The following is a 26,275-nucleotide window of genomic DNA, read 5'->3' as shown; positions in this document are numbered from 1 at the left end:
TATTTAGTTTTGAGACAGACAGAGATGGAGCATGAATGGGGGAGGGTCAGAGAAAGAGGGAGACACAGCATCTGAAGCAGGCTCCTGGCTCTGAGCTGTCAGCACAGAGCCCGACGCAGGGCTTGAACTCACAGACCGTGAGATCATGACCTGAGCCAAAGTTGGAAACTCATCCGACCGAGCCACCCAGGTGCCCCTAAAATTGTTAGCATCTTAACAGGAACCCTCTCTTCATGACACAAGGGGGTCCAGGGGCACTGGCTGCTCAGAGCCCTGGTGGGTAGCATTAGAGGCATCTGAAAGAGGTAAAGGATGTGGGGATAAAAGCAAGAACTTTAGGGGGCGCCTGGGTGGCGCAGTCGGTTAAGCGTCCGACTTCAGCCAGGTCATGATCTCGCGGTCCGTGAGTTCGAGCCCCGCGTCGGGCTCTGGGCTGATGGCTCAGAGCCTGGAGCCTGTTTCCGACTCTGTGTCTCCCTCTCTCTCTGCCCCTCCCCCGTTCATGCTCCGTCTCTCGCTGTCCCAAAAATAAATAAACGTTGAAAAAAAAATTAAAAAAAAAAAAAAGCAAGAACTTTAGGAAAATCTTACTTAGTCAACAATATGCCTGGAACAAATACTGCCACATACTGCCACATTCTCCAAGCTGATAAAAAAGGAACAATGATTTCATATAAATCAGGGCACTGTAAGCTTGTGACAACAAATTTAATGAAACTCTGGAAGTACTGATATCTCATATGCTATAGCTTAAAATGCAAAAGTCAAACTGTTTTCTCTCTCAATTTGGTCCAGGTCAATAATATAATACAGCCCCAACTATGTAGATTGAATTGTTAACATGCTGAAACAATTCTGGAATAGCAAGTGAAGTTCTGGCACTAAAGGTTCAGTTTAATTGATTTACAGTCCAAAATCTACAAGACAGTCTTTGAAAAATCAATTTTCTATATCCAGATTCTATGTATCCTCTCTGTCCATGTTCTCTACATCCTTAACTCTGAAATAATGACTAATATGCCAAGATGACTAAAATAGTATCAGATGCTCAGTAGGCTGAAGAGATGAAAATACGCCTAAATCTGAAAATGCATCTGACACACTCCAATAGTTAGACACCTGTAGTGTTAGCAATTAGTTGTAAATCTGCGCAGATTAAGACTGTAGTGAGCATATGTGTAGGGGGATGGGGTAATGGTGAGTTAGGAAGGACAGAGAATGTTCACTTCTGTGGGTTAACCCTTACACACAACTGAGGTGCATTGCTTACTAGACTGAGGGTAAAGGCAGACACAGAACAGCCACAGTCTTCTAAGTAGACAAAGGAATCTGGCCTTTCATTTGGTGATTTGACATTTTTCACTGAACAAAATCTGTATTTCCATATTGAATATGATCTTTACAGAGAATTTCCAGGTAGACAAATATCAGAGCTCTCAATCAGAAGTCAAGAAAACTGGACTCATACTCTTTTTCTTAAAGTACCATGTGAGCTGGGGCAAGAAATATAACCTCCATAATCTTAGCCCCTTCATCTGTAAATGAAGAGTTAAGACCGAACAAATTACAGGCAACCCCATCTGCTCCAAAATTCTCTGAACCACTAAGCAAGATAAAACAATGAACTCATTTAGTAATGGTTTTTCAGCATAACTCATTTGCTATAATCAGGAGGCCTCTCCTGAAATACATTATTTTTTCTCCACTTCTGGCTTGAATATATTATTTTTTTTCTATCATAACAGTATAACGGATAGTCCTGAATGCCTTCAGTCAAATATATTAAAATTCCCTACAGCACACATTCATCTTGATTAAAATATCAACAGTTTATTACAGATGGAGTAGTTCCAAAACATGATAATGCTCTTCAGGTAGCAGGTGTTCCTGGGTGTTATTCAAATGGCTAGCTGCAAAGATGCAAAAGTCTTTTGTTTCCTGATGAGGCTAGATAGACTTTTACCTATGGAAACAAACTGTCAAACACAAGTAAACTTAAAAATCCCTATAACATTGCTTTTAGTGCATTAAAATCTGCGTATTACTCATCTTTAATTAACCCCATCAGAAAACAAGTCACTAGAAAAATAGGTAAAATTAAATATATATGTAAGAACAAGTTAACTTCTATGCCATATGATTCTTACTCTACCCCTAAGCACTTATTTCGTTTCTTGTTTTAAATCTTAGTTTGAAAAGCAAAACATTTAAATTTAATGCGATACTTAATACTGAATGTAAATGAGATAAAATAGGGGAACATGATATCAAGAATAAGTTTACTATTTTTAAAAAATATTTATTTACTTTTGAGAGACAGAGACAGACGAGCATGAGGAGAGAGAGAGGGAGACACAGAATCTGAAGCAGGCTCCAGGCTCTGAGCTGTCAGCACAGAGGCCAACATGGGGCTTGAACCCACAAACTGTGAGATCACGACCTGAGCTGAAGTCAGATGCTTAACCTACTGAGCCACGCAGGCGCCCCCAAGATTATTAAAAAAAAGGGGGGAATACAACATTTAAAAAAGACCTATCCAACGCATTTTAATGTAATTATCCACATCCAGTTTTCCTCTATAGAAAGAAACAAAACTGATTGTATAACATTCTAATTTTTAATTTTTATATCACCTGAGTTCAAGTCCTAGCTCATCCACTTATAACCTTGAATTTAATAAACTAAGTCCATCTAAGTTTTGACTGACTCACCCTAACTGAAGGCAATGAAATAACAGAGATCACAACCAGTTCCCATGGACTAAATCCCACCCACAAAGTGGTTTGGCCCAAGAGATGACTGATAGTCAAATTTTCTATGTGGTAGATTACTCAATCTTATAAAAATTAGTTATATTTTAAAAATTTATTTCTCTTGAAAAATCCATTTTATTATGTGTATGTGTGCTTACAAATGTAACTAAGCCAAACTTAAAGGAAAGAAAAAAATAAAGTTACGTTCTCAACGAAATACTCTTTCCACCTTCTTGTAATTCACCCAACACTTCCAGACACAAAGATTACATTTGTTCCAGATACATCTCTTTAGAGAAAATTAGTTCTCATGTGACTGTAAGCAAGAAATATAGAAGTATAATATATACAATATGGATAACTGTAATGTTCTTTACTAAATGCTTCCTAAAAAACAGCTTTGCTGTGCTGGTATTCCCCTAAATTGACTCCTTTATTACAGGAGTCTGTCACTGACTGGTTATTAGCCATAAGAGGGTTAGGTTGTTTCTATGAGACCCCTTTGGCCACCCTTCAGTAAAATAGGGTTCACATTCTTTAACTCCGAGGATTACACTATAAGAATTAATTACATGAAATTGGGGTGCCTGGGTGGCTCAGTCCATTAAACATCCAACTCTGGATTTCAGCTCAGGTCATGATCTCACAGTTTGCAGGTTCAAAGCCCCACTTCAGGTCCTGTGCTGACAGCTCAGAGCCTGTTTGGGATTCTCTCTGTCTCTCTTTCCCTCTCTCCTCTCTTTCTGCCCCTTCCCCCTGAAATGAATAAACAGACTTTAAAAAAAGAATTACATGAAATAGCATTAAGTATTAAGCGTCCATGTTCAACAACTGGTATATAGTTGGTGTTCAATGAATAAATCTATACTGTTGTTAAATTATTGCTCAATGGTTGCATGTGTCTGGCATGCGATTGCATATATATATATATATATATATATATATATATATTTCAGAGTTCGATAACAAAGTCTCCAGATGAGACTTTTTATTGAATTATACCTGACATACAATACTATACTAGTTTCAGGTTTATGGTATACTGATTCAATATTTTTATGTATTATGAAATGATCACCTCAAGAGGTCTAGTTACCATCTATTGGTGTACAAAATTATTACAATCTTACGACTGTATTCCCTATGCTTTGCATTTCATGCCCATGAGTTATTTATTTTATAACTGGAAGTTTGTACCTCTTAATCCCCTTCACCTATTTCAACTGTCCCCTTACCACCTCCTTTCTGGCAACCATCAGTTTGTTCTCTGTATCTATGAGTCAGTTTGTTTTGTTTTGCTTGCTTTTTTAGATTCTACACATAAGTGACATCAGATGTTACTTGTCTTCTCTGACTTACTCACTTCGCACGATGCCCTCAAGGTGCATCCATGTTGTCACAAATGGCAAGATTTCATTCTTTTTTTTATGGCTAAACAATATTCTGTTGTATAAATATACCGCATCTTCTTTAACATTTACCTATCGATGGACACTTAGGTTACTTCCATATCTTAGCTATTGTAAATAATGCTGCAATAAACGTAGGCATGTACATATATTTTCTAATTAGTTTTTTTTTTTTGCTGCCTTTGTATAAAAACTCAGAAGTGGAATTGCTGGATCATACGGTAGTTCTATTTTTAATTTTTTGAGGAAAAGTTCATACTGTTTTCCACAGTGGCTGTACCAGTTTGCATTCCCACCAAGAGTCATGAGGGTTCCCACATCCTCATCAACACTTGTTATTTCTTGTGTTTTCGATAATAGGCATTCTGACAGAGGTGAGGTGATGTCTCATTGAGGTTTGATAAGGCAGCATATCGAAGAATCTGCTTTTTCTTATCCATTTAGGCACCCTATGTATTTTGACTGAAGAACCGTCCATTTCCATTTGAAGTAATTATTGATAACCATGTACTTACTGTCATCTTTTTAATTGTTTTCTGGCTGTTTTTGTTGATCATCTTTGTTCTTTCCTTGGTCTGTTCCTCATATTTTGTTTGTTTTCTTCATATTTAGATTCTTCTGTCTTTTATTGTTGTGCTCTTAACTATAAGATTTTTCTTTGTAGTTACTGTGAAGTTCATATATATTATGTATATAAAAGTCTCTTTTAAGTTGATAGAAAGTTAATTTTGAACATATTCCAAAGCTTTATATTTTTACTTCCCTCCCCTACATTTTGTATTTTTGATGACACATTTTACGTCTTTTTATTTTATTTATCCCTTAACTAATTATTGTAGTTTTAGTTAATTTTACTACTTTTCCTTTTCCTCTTCATATTTGTTGTATAAGTTGTTGATCCACTACCTTGATTACATGTCTTTTCCAGTTAGATTTTTAACCTTCATTTGTTTTTTTGTTTTTTGTTTGTTTGTTTTTACCTTAGAAGAGCCCCTTTAACATTTCTTGTGTGCTCAGTTCAATGGTGGTGAACTCTCTAAGCTTCTGCTATCTGGAAAACTCTTAATCTCTTCTTCAATTCTGAATGATAACCTTGCCAGGTAGAGAATTCTTGGTTGGGAATTTTTCCCTTCAGTACTTTGAATGTATCATGCCATGCCCTTCTGGCCTATAAAGTGTCTGCTGAAAAACCTACTGATAGCCTTATGAGGGTTCCCTTTCGTACAATATGTTGCTTTTCTCTTACTGCTTTTAATATCTTCTCTTTATTATTAATTTTTACCATTTTATTTTTTTAATGTTTGTTTTTCAGAGAGAGAGAGACTGACAGAGTGCAACTGGGGGAGGGGCAGAGAGAGAGGAAGACACAGAATCGGAAGCAGGCTCCAGGCTCCGAGCTGTCAGCACAGAGCCCAATGCGGGGCTTGAACCCATGAACCATGAGATCATGACCTGAGCTGAAGTCAGATGCTCAACTGACAGAACCACCCAAGCGCCCATAATTTTTACCATTTTAATTGTAATGGTCTCGGCGTGTTTCCCTTTGGGTTCATCCTATTTTGGAACTCTCTGGGCTTTCTGGACTTGAATATTTGTTTCCTTCCCCAAATTAGGAAAGTTTTCTGCCATTATTTCCTCAAGAATTTTCCTGGCCCTTTCTTTCTCTCTCTTCCTCCTGGGATTCCTAGAATGAAAATGTTATTCTGCTTGACACTGTCCCTTAAGGGGACATCCTGTCTTTTTAAAATCATTTTTTTTTCCTTTATTTTCCTGCTGTGATTGGGTGCTTTCCATTGCTTTGTTTCCAGTTCACAGATTCATGCTTCTATTCCATCAGTTCTGCTGTTGAACCCCTCTAGTGTATTTCTCAGTTCAGTTTTAAACTTCTGTTTGGGGGCGCCTGGGTGGCTCAGTCAGTTAAGCGTCGACTTCAGCTCAGGTCACGATCTTGCGGTCCGTGAGTTTGAGCCCCTCGTCGGGCTCTGGGCTGACGGCTCAGAGCCTGGAGCCTGCTTCCAATTCTGTGTCTCCCTCTCTCTCTGTCCCTCCCCCATTCATGCTCGGTCTCTCTCTGTCTCAAAAATAACTAAACGTTAAAAAAAAAATTTAAACTTCTGTTTGGTATTTTCTTATATTTTCTATCTGTTTGTTGAAGTTCTTGCTGTGCTCATCCATTCTCCTCCCAAGATCAGTGAGCATCTTTACACCCATTACTATGAATTCTTTATTGTGTTGCTTATCTCAGTTTCATTAAAGTCTCTCTGTGGGGATTTCCCTTGTTGTTTGGTTTTGGATATATTCCTCTCTCTCCTCTTTTGCCTCTCTCGGTTTCTCTGTATGTATTGGATGCAGTGGCTCCCCGTTCAGTCTTCAAAGAGTAGTCTTGTGTAGGTATTGTACAGTGTGAGCCAGAAACACAAACTCCCCACAACCTCCCCACTCCATGGCCCCACTCAATGGGCATCTGCTGTATGGGCTGCGTGTGCCTGCCGGCTATGACATGGCATGGTTGCTGTGCAGGGAGGTGAGGGCTTATGTCACTTACCCATCCCAGTTCTGCATAGGGAGGGCAGGGCTCAGAGCACTCCTCTGATCTAGCTGTACCTCGGCTGCTGCATGGGGAGGATGGTCTTTTTGCAGCTCTCGTATTGCCCAGGGTGGCTGAAACCTGGGGTACTCTCTCAGCCTGGTTATGTGGTGGGGAGGGCAGAACACGCCCTCCATGTGTTAGCAGGCTAGAGGGAGGGCACCAAAAATGGCAGCCATTTACTCCATCACCAGGAACTTAGTTGCAAAAATGGCTTGTACTAGCACTTCCATCCCTGGATAAAGTCCTTACAGGTTGCTTCCTGTAAGGCAAGAACTTTTAAAACCTGATAGTCCCTTTAAAATCAGTAAGGTACTTTTCAATCTGTTTCTCTTGTGCTAGATCTCAGGTGAGTGGGTTTGCATATGAACCCTTTAAGAGTGGGATATATGTCCTCTAGAATTCTATGATTCTTCTGGTCTTCATCCCCATTTCTTTTTTAAATCAGGAATTGTGTGTGTGGCGGTTCATCTTTCCAGTGCTTGCCCTCAAGGTAAGGGTACCTGATATGGGGTACTATCTCTTTACTCCTTGTGGGAAAATTCCAAATTTGGAGAACTTTCCCAATTGTGGGGTCACTACATTTGGGGTGGGTTCTCAGGAAGGCCATGTCTCTGTCTCTCCTAAATTTCTCAAAGTATTTCTTTTGTGTTTTGTTGTGAAAGTGTTAGTCTTCTAATTCTCAAGGTTTTTGTTTGTTTGCTTGTTTTCAGAGAAAAATTATTACATATGTGGCTATAAGTTTGTTTTATCCATGGAAGGAGTTGAACGCAGGGTTTTTCCACACCACCATCTTGAAACCCCCCCCCAATTCCCAAGACTTATTGTCTTGTATGTAACACATAATCAGCCATTTTTTCAAAAGAACTGTCCCCAAAAGGGATGTCCTGAGACTGGCAGTGGGCTCTAGGGGGCCACCACTTTTTTTCCTGCGGTCCTTTCTCTGAAGAGATAAGAGGGACATAAAGACTAAAACCTCAAGGTCTTGCTCTCAAGATTTAATGACCTGTCTATCGAAAGACAGTTGAACATCCAGTGAGAAATAGGAATTTCTGGAGCTGTGAGGGACACTCTGAGAAAGACTAATCATGACAAGCAAAAGTGGCCAAGGAAAGTTTTGTGAAGGGCTGAATCTACCAGATTGTGTTGGGCTTGGTGTGGAGGCAAAAGAGGGAAACACAGAAGGAGGCATTCCTGAGAATAGACAGGGGAGACTGAGCCAGAGGCAACACATGCATAAATTGAGACCATTTCAAAAGATGAGAAGTAAAGAAAGAAAGAAATAAAAGGCAGAATCCCTGCCCCTATTGTGTTTGCCATCTGGCCAGGATGCTTTCAAATTAATGAGCAGGTTAAAATCCAGCATGGTTCCACACAGAGAGTAGCCTAAGAAGTACTTTGTAATGATGATCAAAAATATGTATCATATTAATTACCAAAATAAAATGATTGCCCTAAAATTCCTGAATATAAAATCAATATATGCTATGAAAGATTTCTCTTTTGCAGTAAATGTCACTAAATGGGGATAAGCATGTTTTTTTAAACAAGTGTGACTGTTTGTTTTCAATATGGTAGGAAGATAGTTGCTTTAAAATGCTGTTAAATGTCCGTTAAGACATTCCTCCATTGGAGGAACCATAGGCATTCAACCGAACTTGATAACAAGACATATGTCAAAATAGTTTAATTTTGCATTTTACAGTAATATAAAATTTGCTACTAGGATATAAGAGAGATTAAAGGTGACTATGAGTGGAGCAAATAATAAAAGCAAAGCCCACAAAGTGGTACAAAGTCCTTCACATGGTAGACACCACATCATCAAGTATCCCATTCAAAGGAGTACCAGCAAAATACTCTTGTGAGAACTTTAGGCATTATATTTAAGCTTCCCTATTTAAATATAAGAAGAAATCATTATGGTATTTGCTGCATGTATTTTATTAGGCAGGCATTTCTGATTATAGGAGAACCCTAAATTATAAAGTTAACTCAGGTTTCAGATAAAACATGGACGATGCAGGCATTAGCCATTCAGATGTAAGAGCCCTTTGGTATTGTGGTCAGGCATTTTCCATCAGTGCAAGGCACTTCAGCAAAGTTCGGGTGTGATAAAACAGCAATGGCCTCTAGAGTGTGTTTTTAAAGTGAGTTTTCTCAGAATTCTAACTAGATTCTAGAAATGGACACACACACACACACACACACACACACACACATAATCAGCCATACACACGCATACACACATACACACATGCACACACGCTCATCTCCTTTTTTGCTGCCGTTTTAACTTGCCACAGAATAAAGGTATATGAACCGAGTCTTATTAATATTAATATATACTTTGTTAGTTTGCTCCCTGAACACTGTCACTTTGTTATACTAAATTAAAGCCCTGACAGAAACATCCAATTAATCCTCACTAAGAAAATGCATTATTGTGTCATCATTAATAAGCGGTTCAATGTAATCACACCTTGATCATGCTCCTGAGTGGGTTCAGTCCTTTGCACGGCGTGCTTAGAACCAAAATGTCTAATGTTAGTTCCCTTAATGATCGTTCATACAGGAGTTAAAATGGATAGTCACTCTCCTTTCGGATGTACAAATAATCTATTTTCTTTTACTGAGAAGGCTAGGGATGGAAATGCCTAAACAGAAAGGAGAAATTCATGAGTCTTAGACTAACTGTTATCATAAGAGGAGACTCTGGGATTCAGTCATAACCACAGGGTATGATGTTGAGCTCAAAGCTAGTTCCCGTGCCCCGCTTATCAAACCCCGCCGAGCATTTGAACCACAAGTGGAAGCTCCCCGTGATGAAAGGAAGCTTCCTCTGGCCAAGTTAGCAGAACTATGATAAAGTCCCTTTGGCCATGCGCTGCCTGTAGGAAGCCTCGCTAAGCTCAGAGGCATCACAGATGAATACCCTACCTTAATGAGAATCTGAATGGACCCTGTAGCTTTTGCAGATATGAAATACCAGAAGCTTATGGCACAGACAGCACTGGATTCCTTCCACACAGCACTCTTGAGGTGTGCTTCTTCGCCCTGAAGGCCCACCGGAGTCGCCTCCAGGTACAAGAAGTGCCCTAGGAACAAGGATAGCATTCACACGGGACAGGAATAACAACGAGGGGATCATTTTAGCTTTTCCATCTTAGTTAGGGGTTTTAATTATATTTCATATGATATGAGCTGCCAAAGGCATTTCCATTTGAAACAGAAAGAAAATCTAATAGCCTTGCTTCTAGCTCACTGACAGAACAATTTCCAACTGTCTGTGCTTTTAGCAAAGTACTTCACAGTATGCAAATTAACCGATCTGACAGGATATTTGTGCCGCTGAATCAACAAGATAGTTATAGAAATCATATAATGGGCTCCTCAAACTATCGAGTTCTTGTAAAACAATGGGAAGATACTACCTATGAAATATAAATAGGGGCGCCTGGGTGGTGCAGTCGGTTAAGCGTCCGACTTCAGCCAGGTCACGATCTCGCGGTCCGTGAGTTCGAGCCCCGCGTCGGGCTCTGGGCTGATGGCTCAGAGCCTGGAGCCTGTTTCCGATTCTGTGTCTCCCTCTCTCTCTGCCCCTCCCCCGTTCATGCTCTGTCTCTCTCTGTCCCAAAAATAAATAAACGTTGAAAAAAAAATTAAAAAAAAATATATATAAATAAAGGAATATGATGTACTTTTCAAAACTTCACTCGTCTATTGAGTATATAAATAAAATGCTGAGAATTTTAATATGTAACATGAAAGGTACATTATACTTATGTATCTAAGACTCAAAACATTTTACCTATGTAGAGCTGAGTGTTTGCATGGGACTCAGACCTTCCTTTCTCTGTTGTGGTTACTTTGGCTTAGATGGCTTTGTTTTATCAGAGGCCTGTGGAATTTCCACCCTTAGATACCTCTTCTCTTATTCTGTAGCATCCAGGAATTCAGGGTCCTTTCTTCATTCTGCTAACATCCTCTGTCCTTTGACCAATGAGTCTGAGACTTGACCTCATCTACTTACTGCAAAAATGAGGCATTCCCAACACTTCTGACATATGTGATCTTATGGTTACATCTGCATGGCACTTCTAGTTTTCAAATTGCTTTCCCTCCATACATGTCATCTCGCTTCTGTAATCCCTGTTTGGTACACAGGGAAAACTTTATTCTCTCCATATGCAGATGGGAATTTTGAAAATCTGAAGAGCTACCTGATGTGCTAATGATCAAATAAGTGGCAGAATTCAGCGATACTAATTATAAGCACGTGTCATTGAGGAAAGGTGCCTCTATCAATATTACCATGTATCTACAATGATCAGAATCATATTAAAATTTGGTTGCTCCCTGTTATATGTTGAATTGTGTCCCCCCGAAGATGGTGAAGTCCTAATTCCAGTTTCTGTGAATGTGACCTTGTTTGGATATAGGGCCTTTGTGGATGACCAAAGTAAAATGAAGTCATCAGGGGGGCCCTAGTCCACACTAAGATTGTGTCGTAATGAAAGGGTAAATTTGGACATAGAGGCAGACATGCATAGAGGGAAGACAGTGTGAAGACACAGCATAACATCATCTACAAGCCAAGTAATGTCCAAGACTACCAGAAGCTAGGAGAGAGGCATGGTACAGGTGATTCTCTCTCTCAGCCCTCAAAAGAAACCAATTCTACTGAGACCTTGATTTCAGACTTCTAGCTTCCAGAAGGGTGAGACAAGGTCTATTGTTTCCATTTCTGGTAATTTGTTATAGCAGTCCCAGGAGACAAATATATTTGTGAAATGCCTGACTTGCTGGCCATGGTACTATGGTAGTCTCTCTGGAGCTCTCCAGTTGCTGTTGGGGAAACAATGAGATGCTCACTGTGAATATGATTAGGACTGCTGTAACAGCCTAATAACCTACCATATTTGTTTCCAAGTGTGTGGTCTTTGGGAGGTCGTAGGCTTTGATGAGAGCCAACCCCCAAAACCCAATCAAAGTTTTCAGCCAGGGAGTTTTGCCAGCCACACCAGCCTTCCTCAAAAGTACAGGAAGTACCACATTCAGCTTCATCAGTATAATCTCCACAGTCATCTACGAAATTACAGCTTTGCTCTTGTTTATAACATTTGCCATTCTGACATTCCCGATAGCCATGAGGGCAGGGACCTAAAAAACAGAAAACAAATGAAGATGAGGAGACACTACTAACACATCACTGAGGTTAATAGCTAGTAAGAATGGATTCACTTTAACATATAACGAAACATGGTATTCTTAAGAGTTTGAGTTATCTGACCCCCATCTCTTTTCTAATCTCCCTCAGGGTTCCGGCCAATAGATCACTCACAAGGATTATTCAAAATGAAAAAAAAAATCAAGTATCATTTTACTGATCGAGGAAAGTACCCCAAGACTCCTCAAATAGAGCATTTCCTGTAAGCTGAGTTCAAGAATATATATTAGATCTGAAAGCCAAAGTGTGGCTTTCCATTTTTTAGCCTGAAACAAAATCTTTAGGGTATTAAGAGCTTATGTATTATGGTGTATTTGGAAGTAAATTCCATCACCACCCATGCATTTCAATATTTATCAGAAGCCAAATACTTATATGGTACTTTCTCAGAAGCAAGGGTATGAATATATAAGTAATATTCAACTTTCTAACAGATTTTTTTTCTCCAAAATGCATATATACCTGTCAATTGTTTCGAATTTTAGAAGCAATTTCCCTACAAAGCAATGTCAACAATAAAGACTTTTTTTTTTCCAGAAAGCTTAAAATAAAAAGCAATGTTTTTGAAGATCTGAGTTTGAACTCTGGTATTGATACTTCCCAGTTATAAGACTTGGATCATACCTACATTTGAAGAGCTTTCTAAAAAGAAAAAAAGAAAAAAAAAAGACAGTAAAACTTACAGAAGGTAAACTAACTAAAGAGACTATTGTTTATATCCCCAGTACCTGGAACAGTGCCTGGCCATGAGTAGAGGATCAGAAAATATTAGTCAAATAAATGAATGTGTGAGGGGCGCCTGGGTGGCGCAGTCGGTTGAGCGTCCGACTTCAGCCAGGTCACGATCTCGCGGTCCGTGAGTTCGAGCCCTGCGTCAGGCTCTGGGCTGATGGCTCAGAGCCTGGAGCCTGTTTCCGACTCTGTGTCTCCCTCTCTCTCTGCCCCTCCCCCGTTCATGCTCTGTCTCTCTCTGTCCCCAAAATAAATAAACGTTGAAAAAAAAATTTTTTTTTTAATTAAAAAAAAAAAAATGAATGTGTGAAATACAGTGCTCTGGAAATGACAAAGTAGTTCAATATGCACGTTCAAGGTATTGTTATTACCCTGCTCCAGTATTACAACAGAGCATAAGCACCAGTGTCCCAATATTTCAGTAGGAAAGGTTGTTCAAAGATCCAACTTGGGATATCCACGTCCCAACTGCTCTATGACACTATGGCATCAGAAATTTTCTTCCTTCCTGTCCTCCCCACTGTCTAGGGAGAGAAGCTGATAATGCCTCCCTACTTCACTTCTACATGGTAGCTTCCAGGGCCTAGTGTTGTCTGGTGGCTGAGGACTGGTGTGGATTAGAGCTGGGAGGTGACTCAGGGATTTATTCGAAGGTGTTCTGGGAGCTGGAAACTCCTGCTGATAAAATCTCATAAAGAAGATTTTATGTCCTGGATCAGTCTCACATTTTAGAAAATAGATGGCTAAGAGGGAAGAGGTAGGAGGAGATGATGGGATGCCATGTAGAAACTGCTAGGGAGAAGAATGGTATTCCAAAGGCTTCTAGCCATTTTGTGTGCTAAGCTGTTTCTGGGTTGTTTCTTCAAAATTGCCTAATTAAATGCCCTTTACACCTGCAAAGCCTTTGAAAATAACTTTCAACCATGCATTCTGCCTTTAACAAAACTTTTTTGTCTGGGTTAATTGCTAACATTTTCTTTTCTTGCAGCGTGGGATTAAGCTATTTTTATTTAGGCTCCCAACTCAGTTTTAGCAGATTGGGGGTAAGCAAAAGACCTTTAATGTTTCAATCACAGAACTTGACTCAGAATCATAACATTAAAGCATTTTTGAGCTACACAGAAATGGATATCACTTACATTAACTCTCATTTATAGCTGAAAAATAAATGAGGATTATAGATGTTAAATGGCTTGATGATTTTTCAAGAGCAGAGGTGCAATTTGGACACAGGTCTATTGTCTTCTGATCTATTTTTTAAATCTATTGACTTGAAAGGAAGAGCAATGATGCAAGTCAACTATCACAAGACAAGACCACCAAGGAACAAAAATGGTGGTGTTGACTACCAGATGCATTATTTCTCAGGGGACTGTTGAGAATCTGCAAAATTACTAGATCATTTAGTTTTACACGAGTTGGCATTTGTATTGATTCTGTCAATTCCAATTTGTTTGGGGAGCAAAAGCAAAACTGGTTTCTAAGATTATTTTCTCCAAAGAGACCAAATCAAGCTAAAATTTAATTCTTTCAAGACAAACAAGAAAATATTTTGAACATGTTTCAAAATGGAAACACACCATAGACCCCAATATATTACACAATCAATATAGAATCATAAAAATTAAGATTATTTTTTACATTTCTAAAACATAAATAGCTACACAATTTAAAAAAACACAATAATTCAAATATTACAGAAGATAAATTTTGAAAAGAAAGCCCTTTTCACTGCTATCATGTGTTCCACCCATAAAATATTTTTTTTGCTAAATATCAAGGAAAATTATAAGTTAATGTTATTTACTTATTTCCAAATTACTTTCCATGCCTGTTGTTTCGTCCAAAGAAACCAGCTACTTACAGGTAGAGTGTATATCTTTAAGTGATTGTGATATGAAAGCTTTTATGCAATTGTATAACTTTGATTTTTAGTAAAAATATATTCTTATTTCAATTAGGTAGAGACCTTCTTAGTGGGCACTTTCTTTCTATAAAAAAGAACAAATTATAAAAGCCTAAAACCTACAATGTAAATAAATCTTAAAGACATCTGAAGCTTAACAATGTTAACTGCAAACTCTGATTCTTCCCCTCCCAACTTTTCCAGCGAACAGACTTCCTCAACTGGGTTTATAGCAATTCTATGACTACAGTTACTACAAATCTTCTAAGGGGCTCTGTGTAGTAGTGTAGTAGAGTCTGATTCTACTTTTTGATGTTTGACGTCATTGCTGAAACATAGTAAGGTAGCCCCAGTGCTCCCCCTATTGGCAGGAGGTTCAAATCATTACATGCCCTTACCTGTGCACAGAAATTCTCACCCCAGTGCCATCAACCACGATGAAACTCTACGCCAGTTTTCCCTTCTCACTCTCTAAAACTACTTTTAGACATGCTTTGAAGCTACTCTAATGTCCCAGGAAGCCTAATTATGTAATAGACATTTTCAATCCTTTTAGTATTGTCAGTCTTAACATCTGAACCCAATTTCATTATCAATTTTCTTTAAATGATTTTATTTATTTTTGAGAGAGAGAAAGTGAGAGAGAGAGAGAGAGAGAGAGAGCGAGCGAGCATGAGTAGGGGAGGGTAGAGAGAGAGGGAGACACAGAATGGGAACTAGGCTCCAGGCTCTGAGCTGTCTGCACAGACCCCGACTCTGGGCTCAAACTCACATGAACCATGAGATCAAGATGTGAGCTTAAGTCAGAGGCTCAACTGACTGAGCCACCCAGGCACCCCTACATCTGCACCAAATTTTGAATGGAGGTCCACCTTGTAACTGAGGATGGGCCCAAGTTTTATACACATACATAGCATATGAGTTATGCTATATATATGTTTGTGTGTGTGTGTGTGTGTGTGTGTATATATAGCTTATATATATATAGCTTATATATATATATAGCTTATATATATATATATATATATATAACTCATATATACGTGTGTGCATATATATATACACACACATATATATATACATAATTTTTAATATCATAACTCATATGCAATCTTCCTTCACAATTACTGTTTTGGTCCAAGCAACCAACATTTTATGTGAGTTTATTACAATTCTTTCCCTTCTGATCTTTGTGTCCTACCCATGACCCCTAAGGTCCATTAAATAAAAAAGAACCATGTGATATTTTAACATAATTGAATATCACTCCTCTGTCCCAAACTCTATTTAATTAATATTCCCCACTAAAAGGAACCAGGTCTCCTTGGGAAAATGGTCTATTTGGAGCTAAGAGCAAAAATGTTCAAGATGAGCCTAGATATTCTTTGTCACAGAAAATAACAAAGTACTCAAATATTACAGCATTATGATGAAAGGTTTAAGGAGCCAGGTTTTAGAGAAACTTACTGGCCAAATCAGAGACAAATTGAGTATCAAAGTAAGTAATAAGACCTACTCCCAGCATATACACAGTAAGAAACAGTAAGAAAGTATGAAATTATCCTTCGGCAATAAACAACTAGAAACTAGGGCAAAACATATAAAACAAGTATTTTCAAACATCGGATTCGGGAAACACAGGATGGTGATCCCTTAGAAAAATGAAAAAAGACACATCCTATGATCACCCCTAGATTTCTGCATGGAAGCATGTTCTAGACTGTAACTCTCAAGGGTCAGCCCATCAGAAAATGGAGTAACACCGAGTTGAGGAGATACAGTCTGGGACAGCTAAAATTTTCAATGTTCGGTTGTGGGAGGAAAGGGAGCTATATAGAAAAGGAGATCAAGAGACGCTTAAGTCTTTGTCTGAATTCTACCTTTTATATTTGTAGGATAAAATCCAAAAAGAGAGACAGAGAACAACTAAGAGAATAATAACTAGGAGCTATAAACTGAAAAAATTACCAAAGTCCACAAAGGGCTACATATCTTTGAGTTTCTACCAACCAGAGTGAGTGGAGTCCTTGGTGAATACACAGGGCATTCAGTATGAATTCCAGAAGGGTACATTTTAGTATGGGGCAAAGTAACTCTTGAAGGAAATAGACTCTAGACTATGCATTGGATTGGCAACCTACAGTCTTGGGACCAAATCTGGCCTACCACCTGTTTAAGTAAATAATGTTTTATTGGGACTTAGCCATGCCCGCTTGTTTACACATTATCTATGGTTACTTTCACACTAAAATGGCAGTTAAGTAGTTGCAATCAAGACCATATGGCCTGCACAGCTGAACATATTCACTCTCTGAACATATTCTTTTAACCTCAACTTGTTTTTACAGTAGATTACTTTAAAAAGAAGACTTAAGTTTCCTGAGTTAAAAAAAAAAATAGAGAAAAAAAATTTGTGAAGAGGAAAGGGATAAAGAGGTACAAACTTCCAGTTATTATTTTTTAGGTTTTTTTAATGTTTATTTATTTTTGAGAAAGAGAGAGCAGGGGAGGGGCAGAGTGAGAAGGAGACAGAGAAGCCGAAGCAGGCTCTGCACTGACAGCACAGAGCCCAATACGGGGCTCGAACTCACGAACCATGATATCATGATCTGAGCTGATGTCGGATGTTTAACTGAACCACCCAGGTGCCTCCAAACTTCCAGTTATAAAATAAATAAGTCACAGGGATGAAAAGTACAACATTGGAAATATAGTCAATAATATTATAATAAATTTATATGATGAGAGATGGTAACTGTTATTGTGGTGAACATTTTGTAATGTATATTAATTACACTTTTATAGACTTTGTAATGTATAAATCACTGTGTTGCACAACTGAAACTAATATTGTACTGTGTGTTTATACTTCAAAAAAATAAAAATAAAAATAAATGCTGACTTCTGTTCTAAACCTGCCTTTAAAAATTGTTTTAAATAAATCACAAAGGACCCAAACAGTACTTAAGTACCTCTAAAACAAAGTTCTATTATTTTTAAAGGAATATACAAAGCCTTAACACTTAGCAACAGAGAATTCACAATTCCAGCATCAAATTAGAGATTACTAGGCTGTGAAGCAGGGAAATGTGATCAATAACCAGGAAAAAAATTAGTCAATAAAAGTAAATATAGATACAAAGAAGATGATGGAATTATCAGGCAAAGAAAGCAAAGCATAAATGTGCTTAATACATTCATCTAACAATAATACAAAATCTACAGAAAGCTCTTGTAATAACAAATAATTTTAGCAAGATTATATGTCATCAATATACAAAATCAATCACATTTCTTTATGCTAGAAGTAAACAACCAGAATCTGAAATTTTTAAAAGTCCTTTAAAAGAGCATTTTAAAACCTGAAATTATAGGGATAAATTTAAAAAAAAAATAGATAGCTGGCCTTTACATTGACAAATGTACAAAATATTGTACATATTCCTACAAAATATTGATAGGAACGAGACCCTAATTACATGGACATATATATCAGGTTTATGGATCATAAACCTTAATATTGTTAAGAACTCACATCTCCTCAAATTTACCTATAACTTCAATATAACCTCTATCAAAACTTCAGTAGGATTTTGTAGAAATTAACAAAATGATTCTAAACTATATACAAAAAGGTAAAGCACCTAGATTAGCTATGAAGTTATCAAATATACAACACCTGATTTCAATAAATAGTATAAAGCTATAATAATTAACACTGTGTAGTACTGATTTATGTATAGACAAAGTGACCAGTGAATCAGGATATATCATTCAGAAATGGATTCAGAAATATATGATCAGGGCACCTGGGTGGCTCAGTCGGTTAAGCATCCGACTCTTGGTTTTGGCTCAGGTCATGACCTCACAGTTTCAGGAGCTCAAGCCCTGCGTCAGTCTCTTCGCTGACGGTGTGGAGACTGCTTGGGATTCTCTCTCTGTCTCTGTCTCTGTATCTCTCTCTCTCTCTCTCTCACTCTCACTCTTTCTGCTTCTCCCCCACTCATGCTGTCCTTGTATCTCTCAAAATAAATAAACTTAAAATAAATTAAAAAGAGAAACACGATTAATGGATTTTCAAGGAAAGGTGACAAATTAATGTAGTATTTTCACCAAAAAGGAATGAACTGAAATTAGATATAAGGAGAAATCAACAAACACCAACTGAGGGATACTCTATAAAATAAAAGGTGTATACTTTTCAAACATGTCAATGTCAAAGAAGACAACGAAAGGCTTAATAGTTGCTGCATATTAAAGAAATATAAAGATAATTAAAACCTAAAAGCAGTGTATGATTCTTGAAGAGATCCTGAACCAGGCAAAAAACAAAAATTACATAAAGGACATTTTGAGGGAAATTCATAAATTATGAATGAAGCCTATAAATTGAATAATAACACTTATCAATGTTAATTGATTATACATGTAAGTGAATGTCCTCTATTTTAGGAAAGAGACAATGAATTATTTAGAAGTAAAACGGCATGATGATATCTGCAACTTGCTCTGAGATGACTGGAAAGAAAGAAAGATTATATATAAAATAAAAGGGCAAACTGATAATAATCTGCAAATCTGTATGAAATATAAGTTCTGTATAGTTATTGTAATATTTCCGTGAATTGGAAACTATCCCCAAATTTTATAAAAATATAAAAGTTAAAAAGTTAAAAAAATAAAACCTTCTAATGTCATCTCATCTCAATCAGAGTAAAAGCCAAAGTTCTTAAAATGGCCCACAAGGACTCCATAATCTTGACCCCATTCTCTCTTAATTGTCTTCCAGCCAAAGAATACCAGGCACACTGTAGTTGAATAAAGTTGGGTTTATCATTTGTTGCAGTGATGGAGAAAAACTACCATGGGGAACCATGGGGCCGTTCAGTGAGAGGGCATGAAAAATGATTTATGGGATTAGAGCTTTGGCTAGGTTACTTTGGGGGAGGGTCGAAGGAAATGGAGTTTTGATCCAGATTGGGTGCTATCAGGAAGCAAAATAATTATGTGATTGGATACCTTAAAGATTCTTACCTAACAAAGGGAAGACTAGAATAGGCTAAAGTTGTAATTGGTTGGAAACACTCCTATGAGTCAAGACACAGGGATGTTTGGTCATTTCTGTGGCTGGGACAGTGTTTGTGTATCATCTGTGCTCAGTCACAATTACAAAAGTGATCTTGTTTTTACTGTGATCCATGGTTCCAGAGTGGCTTTGTCCGACGTTGATGCTCTGTGAAACTGTTTATGTTCAACAGCAGAACCACCAGCTCATAGCAACACTGAAGCCTAAATGATACAGTAGTAGGCTGGGTCCCAGATTCCAGGAGCTGCTTTTCTTGCTCTCACTTTGTAATTCTACTTATGTAGCAAGAGAGTTCTGTGGAGCAGTCAACCCTTCTAAGAGATATAAGGATAGAATATAAAACTCTTATGGTGCTTCTTTTTTTTTTTTTTTTTTTTTTTTTTTTTTTTTTTTTTTTTTGTGGCATGTTAGAAAAAAAAAAAGGTAGACCAGTTGCTTTGAGAGATCCTGAACCATTTGAAAGGCCTTCATATTTGTTATTTTTGAAGCCCCTATATATTTACCCTTAGTAGTTTGCAGCAAAAACCTGAAAATGTGAAGGTGCTATGGCATTTACTTTAACGTTAGCACAAAAGGAGGTAATGTGTGGAAAGAAATTCCATAAAATATAATCCTAGCTATTAGGAATGGACAAAGAAAACAGGGAGAGGAATTGTGATCTGCATTAAGAAAACAAGAAAAACATAGAAGGAAGTCTAGGCAGAAAAGAAGCCCCTAAGCTTTGAGGAGAAAGGTCTACCACAGTTCCAACTGGCTTACTACTGCAATGTGGCTGAGGCTCTCGTTCAGAGGACAGTGGATTCTGTTTCTATGTTTCCTAGGCAATGTTCACTAGCCCTGGGCTCAGCCGTTGACTGAAAACAAACTGCAAATTGGCTCAAATACTGTTCCTGCAGTTTCCATCTTCATTCCAAAAGGTTCCAAGTCAAATATTCAAAGGACACTTTCTACAGTCTTGATCAGCATGGCAAAAATTTACACTACATTGCCACTCCTGTCATTCAAAAAGGTATTTCCAGAAACAATGGTTTATTCCTCAGTTTTTTTAATTACCCAGTTTTAATAGTTAACAGTTAAGAAATATTATGCTAACATTGCATGCTAACATTCAACTAGTTCTAACTCTCTGCTGTAAAAGCACTAAAACAAGAAATCCAAAGGTCTATTTAAAAAAAAAATCTATATTCTTTCATGATTCTGACTTGGAGGAAATTTCTGATGTTTTGGTGGTGAACAATTTGTGTGCCTGGGTTTCTAGTGTATCATATTTAAGAATGTAAGGTAATGAGTTTGAGCATTAAAAATAATTATTTTTTGAAGTTTCAAATTCAACTACCAGGGATAACATGAAGACAGTCGAGTAAATTCTTTCTCCAGTGGTTATGATGATCTTTTATTGTTTTCCAATATACCTGATAGAGGCTTTGAATATTTAAAGAGAAATGGTTATGTCTCTAAGTACATTTTAAATGGAGCTGCTACCATGAGACGGAACTAGAGTTAGAAGTACGAGATAGGGATAAATCTCAAGATCAAAACACTTCAGGAAAATTATATCTTGTACATTTATGCAGTCAACTTTGTCAATCTTTCCTTTTATGTTTTTTGACAATCCAATAGTAAATGAAATTCTCTCATATTTTTTCTAGTACTTGTGATTACTGTATAATTTCATTTTTTTTTCTTTAAATATTTTAAACTCTTGAGACAAATGAAATTTACTTGGTATATAGAATAAATGACAATATTTTTAAAGTGAGAGGGAGGAATACATACACACCCACAAGATACACACATGCTGGTGTATTTAGTGAATGTTTCTGGAAAGATACATAGGAAATAAGTGGTTCCACTGGAAACAGAACAGAACATAAAAACGGAAGTCAGAAGAAAAAATTTTTTTAATCTAGCCCATCTTTGACAATACTATGTGTGTGTATTTAATTAAACGTTTGTTTTATTTAAAAACAACATGCCAGGGTCTCTACCTAGGATAAAGAAGGATTCAAGTAGTAGGGTTACAGTTGGGGAATTCAAACCAGGCTGAAGCTCCTTTGATGAGGATTAACCTGGACTGAGGGACAAGAATGTTGACAGTTTTCGGGAAACCATGATTTATGCCAAGTGGAAGCCTGCACGCTCTCCACTCCAGGGGGCTGTGGAGGAAATGGCGAAATTAAGGAAGAACCAAATTCCAGTTTAGAAAAGTAGATATAAGGAATGAAATACTCTATGAAATATCTAAGATCTGTACTAAATTTATAGTGGAATATGAACTGCAACAGGTAGAAGAGAGAAGGTAGGTAGTGGTAAAAGAATTCAGGAGAAATTGGGTTAGTCATCCTCAATCCCTGCTTCTACTTCGTTTCTCATATTCAATCAATCACTAACACCATCCTGTTTTACTTCATAAATATTTCCTGAATCACGCACTTCTCAAGAGAGAAACTCATGTCTCTCCTTGACTAATGAAACGGCTTCCTAACTGATTGCTCTGCATCCACTTTAGTCTTCCTGAAATTCATATCCTACATTGTAAACAGAGTAGTTTTCAAAATGCAAATTGGGTCACTATGCTGCTTGAAAGTCGTTAAATGGCTTCCTACCAGAGTTAAGATAAAGATCAAATGTGTTAATGGGCTAATGGACACAGATTCAACTCAGAGTCTGTGTGCTACTCATGTTTCCAGCCTCATCTCCTGTCATGGGACCTCTCAACTCCTCACAACAAAAACCTACTAACCTTCTTATAGCTCCTCCAACCATAGATACCTTACATATGCTGGGCCACCTGCCTCTAGAAATCTCTCCTTGAAAATCTTGCAGATTTCAGCTCAATAGCTACTTTCTGCAAAAATCTTGACTGGTCAACACCGTCCATTACAGTCTCTCACCATACCAGGTAACTCTTTTTTACACAACTTTAGTAACATTCAGCATCGTACTTGTCTACATGGTTATGTGCATAATGACTATCCCCACTGCTAGTCCACAGGGCCCATGGGGGATAGAAACTACCATGTACTTAGAAAGCGTGCACTATACATTCTCCTGGGTACACAAAGAAATGAATGAAGGAACAAATGAATGAATGAACTGAAGAAAGCAAGGAGGAGGCGCATGTATCAGTGAGTGAATGAGAGATTCCCAGGAGATGGCTCACTAGAAGATAAGTTGCCATTTTGGTTTTTGGACAAAAATGAAGGATGGAGCTGTGTCTGGATTGCTGAACTTTGAGATGCCAAGAATGAAGGTATTAGAGAAAGAGACTCAATCACCTCTGACTTATTTACTGTGATGAAATTGACAAACATTTCTGGGTTTCTTTCCTCTGTTTTAGATAGTAACAGCAGCTATTCAATTTGTTCAAAATATGCATTTCTAACACTTTCAGCAAAGACTTCCCTATTATGTCTGTAGACAGAATTCTACAATCACAATCCCAATTTAATAATACCTTTGTATAATTTGATCTATAACAAAGCAATTTCCATTTTTAAACCTTGCCGACCTGGTGAAAACAAATTCTATGTAATGTAACCAAGACAATTATCTAATTCAAAGCGGAAAATAAAAGAAAACAAGTCACCTAAGCTAAATTCTGTTAAAAGGAGGCGAAACAAATGCATGGTATTTGTATGCCTACATACCACTCCAGTATGTTCACAATTAACTGTGATAAATTATATTTGAATTTGTTTCAATGTATATATTTTTTACTTTGTATTCATCATTCATAATGAATAGAGCACAAACTTCTTTTAAACAGGATTAGGAGGGCTCTTTTTTCTTAAAACGTACTATCAAAAATAGAGTAAAAGTGTTCTCCAGTATTTGTGTGTGTCTATGTGTGTATACACACACATTATTTATGGGTGTGTGTTACATAATTCACACATATTACATACAAATGTGTATGTTGTGCATGCATGTGAGTATTACATACATGAATTTGCACATGTATAAACGATGTCGGTAAAATCACGGCAGAGCAATGTAAAAGTGGCTAAAAACTACTTTTTCATGATGATAACTACTATTTATTAATCACCTCCTACATGCTATGCTTTTCGCTGGGTACTTTGTGAATATTATCTCTAATCCTTATAACAACATTATAAGAAATGTTAATTACCTCAAAACATTTTTTTTAAGTTTTCAGATTCCAGTTAACATACGGCAGAATATTAGTTTCAGGTGTACAATATCATGATTCAACCCTTCCATACAACACCTGGTACCCATTACAACAAGTGTACTCCTTCGCCCCCATCACCTGTTACACCCACCTTCCCTCCGGTAACCATCAGTTCATTTTCTATAGTTAAGAGTCTCTTTCTTGGTTTGTCTCTCCCTCTTTTTTTCCTCCATTTTGTCCCTTAAATTCCACAAGAAAGTGAAATCATATGATTTTTGTTTTTCTCTAACTTATTTCACTTAGCATTATACTCTCTAGCTCCATCCATGTCATTGCAAATACATCATTTCATTTTTTATGGCTGAATAATATTCCTTTGTGTGTGTGTGTGTGTGTGTGTGTGTGTGTGTGTGTTTGTGTGTGTGTGTGTATATATATATATATATACACACATACATATACATTGTATATATATGTGTATATATATACACACACACACACTGTATACACATATACATATATACATATACATATATACACATATACATTGTATATATATATTTACACATACTACATCTTCTTAATCCATTTATCAGTTGATGGACACTTGGGCTATTTCCACAATTTTAGTTACCTCTGTTTTCAAAAATGGCAATTAAGGATAAGAAGGCTTAAGTGTATGGGAGCCTGGGTGACTCAGTAGATTGAGGATCCAACTTCAGCTCAGGTCATGATCTCAGGTTGGTGAGGTCGGTTTGTGAGTTCGAGCCCTGCATTGGGCTTTCTGCTGTCAGCACAGAGCCCACTTCAGATCCTTTGTCTCTTTCTCTCTCTGCCCCTCCCCTGCTCGCTCTCTCTCTCTCTCTCTCTCTCACACACACACACACACACACTCTCAAAAATAAACAAACATTTAAAAAGTTTTTAAAAATTTTTAAAAAGAAAGTTTAAGTGCAGTTTCCAAGATTATATCTAGTATGTCTGACTCCAAATTCCCTAACTTAATTAAAATTTATCAAATATGTACAAAACAAATAATAAAATATTAATAAGAGCCAATAACATAATAATCAAGTATTTAATTCTGTCTGGCCCTGCTGTAGGTGTTTGCTACATATTATGTCATGTAATTATAAAAATCACCTTATGAAGGGGATACCACTGGTACACAGAACATCTATCATGGCGTTGTGCTAGGGCTGGACAATTTATCTCACTTTAATCTAATCTGATTAAGCCACTCCAAACCAATATGCTCCAGGGAAGGGCTAACAGCCCTAGTGTCATATATCCATTTGAGCTGGGAATTCACACACTATGCCCCTGTTTTTGTTGCTGTTCCCACTCGTGACTCTTAGAATAATGCAAAGACTATGATTGTTCCATTCCTTTATGTGGTAAGGAGAAGGGAAAGAATATCTGAACCCTTTGTTTAACACTGAATGGGTAGCAACTATCATGAATATGGGAACCTTGAGTACACTGAATTCAGGTTTGCTGGAGAATCTTTCAACAAAGTGTGAGAAAAAACAGGTTGAGGAGTCAACATGTTAGAATCACCAAAGATTTCATCTGGCCAACTCCAGCCTCTTGTATCAAGAAAGTCTTTTAGTGTCTTAAATCCAAATGAGTTGGTACACACGCCAAGTAATGAATAAACATGATTTCAGAGATTAGCATGGATATGTTTTAATATTTTGTTTCTTTTCCATAAGAATTGAAGTGGCCAAATGGGTAAATTAATTGAATCACCCCTATATAAGGAGAGACTAGTACAATGAATCTAGATACAAACTTAGAACACAAAAATCATCCTGCAATTATAATAATTAGGATACAAGATCATTCAGAGTAATACAAAGGGAGGCATAAGGAATTATAAAGCTGAGTATCTGTAAGATAAAGTCACACTATTTACTTAGGAGAAACATAGCACTCCTTGACACTATGCTGCACAGAAATTTCTCCCATGGATCTTCAATATTGTAAAGTGCATATCAGAAAGAAAAGGAGAAGGAGAAGGAGAAGAGGAAGAAGGAGAAGAGGAAAAAGGAGAAGAAGAAGGAAATAACAACATTAAACCAAGGGAATTAAGCTTTTTATAAGGCTTTTGATGAGACCAAAAGTACCACAAGAATTTTCATGTCATTGCTTCACTTATTCCTTTATACAATAAAGAATTAACAATTGTCTCCTTTGTGCTCTGGCATAGGGAGCATAGTGTTGAGGAGGACCGTGTTTGTCCCCATGGTGTTTCTCCTCCAAGGAGAAAGATAATGATGGAACACACACACAGAAGAAGTAACAGTAAATCATGTGTGGGTGGAAGAGGAGGTGGTCCTTTGTAGTCATCTCTAAGGATGTAACATTGGAGTAAAGAACATGAATAAAGTGAAAGCAGAAAGCCATGCACAGTAGGCCAAGAGAATCACAA

At 37.4% G+C, this 26,275-nt stretch overlaps 1 protein-coding gene across 1 annotated transcript in view; it reads right to left on the bottom strand.

Moving 5' to 3' along the window:
- MALRD1 (MAM and LDL receptor class A domain containing 1) overlaps positions 1 to 26,275 on the bottom strand; it is a 772,911-nt gene that overhangs the window by 325,565 nt on the left and 421,071 nt on the right. Inside the window, 2 exon segments of the mRNA XM_045462674.1 lie at positions 9,690 to 9,847; positions 11,667 to 11,912. Coding sequence (XP_045318630.1) covers positions 9,690 to 9,847; positions 11,667 to 11,912 — 404 coding nt within the window.

This window comes from Leopardus geoffroyi, chromosome B4 (genome assembly GCF_018350155.1).
Source record: "Leopardus geoffroyi isolate Oge1 chromosome B4, O.geoffroyi_Oge1_pat1.0, whole genome shotgun sequence".
NCBI lineage: Eukaryota > Metazoa > Chordata > Mammalia > Carnivora > Felidae > Leopardus > Leopardus geoffroyi.
Note: the sequence above shows the minus strand (reverse complement) of the source record. Positions and strands in the feature narration are given on the sequence as shown.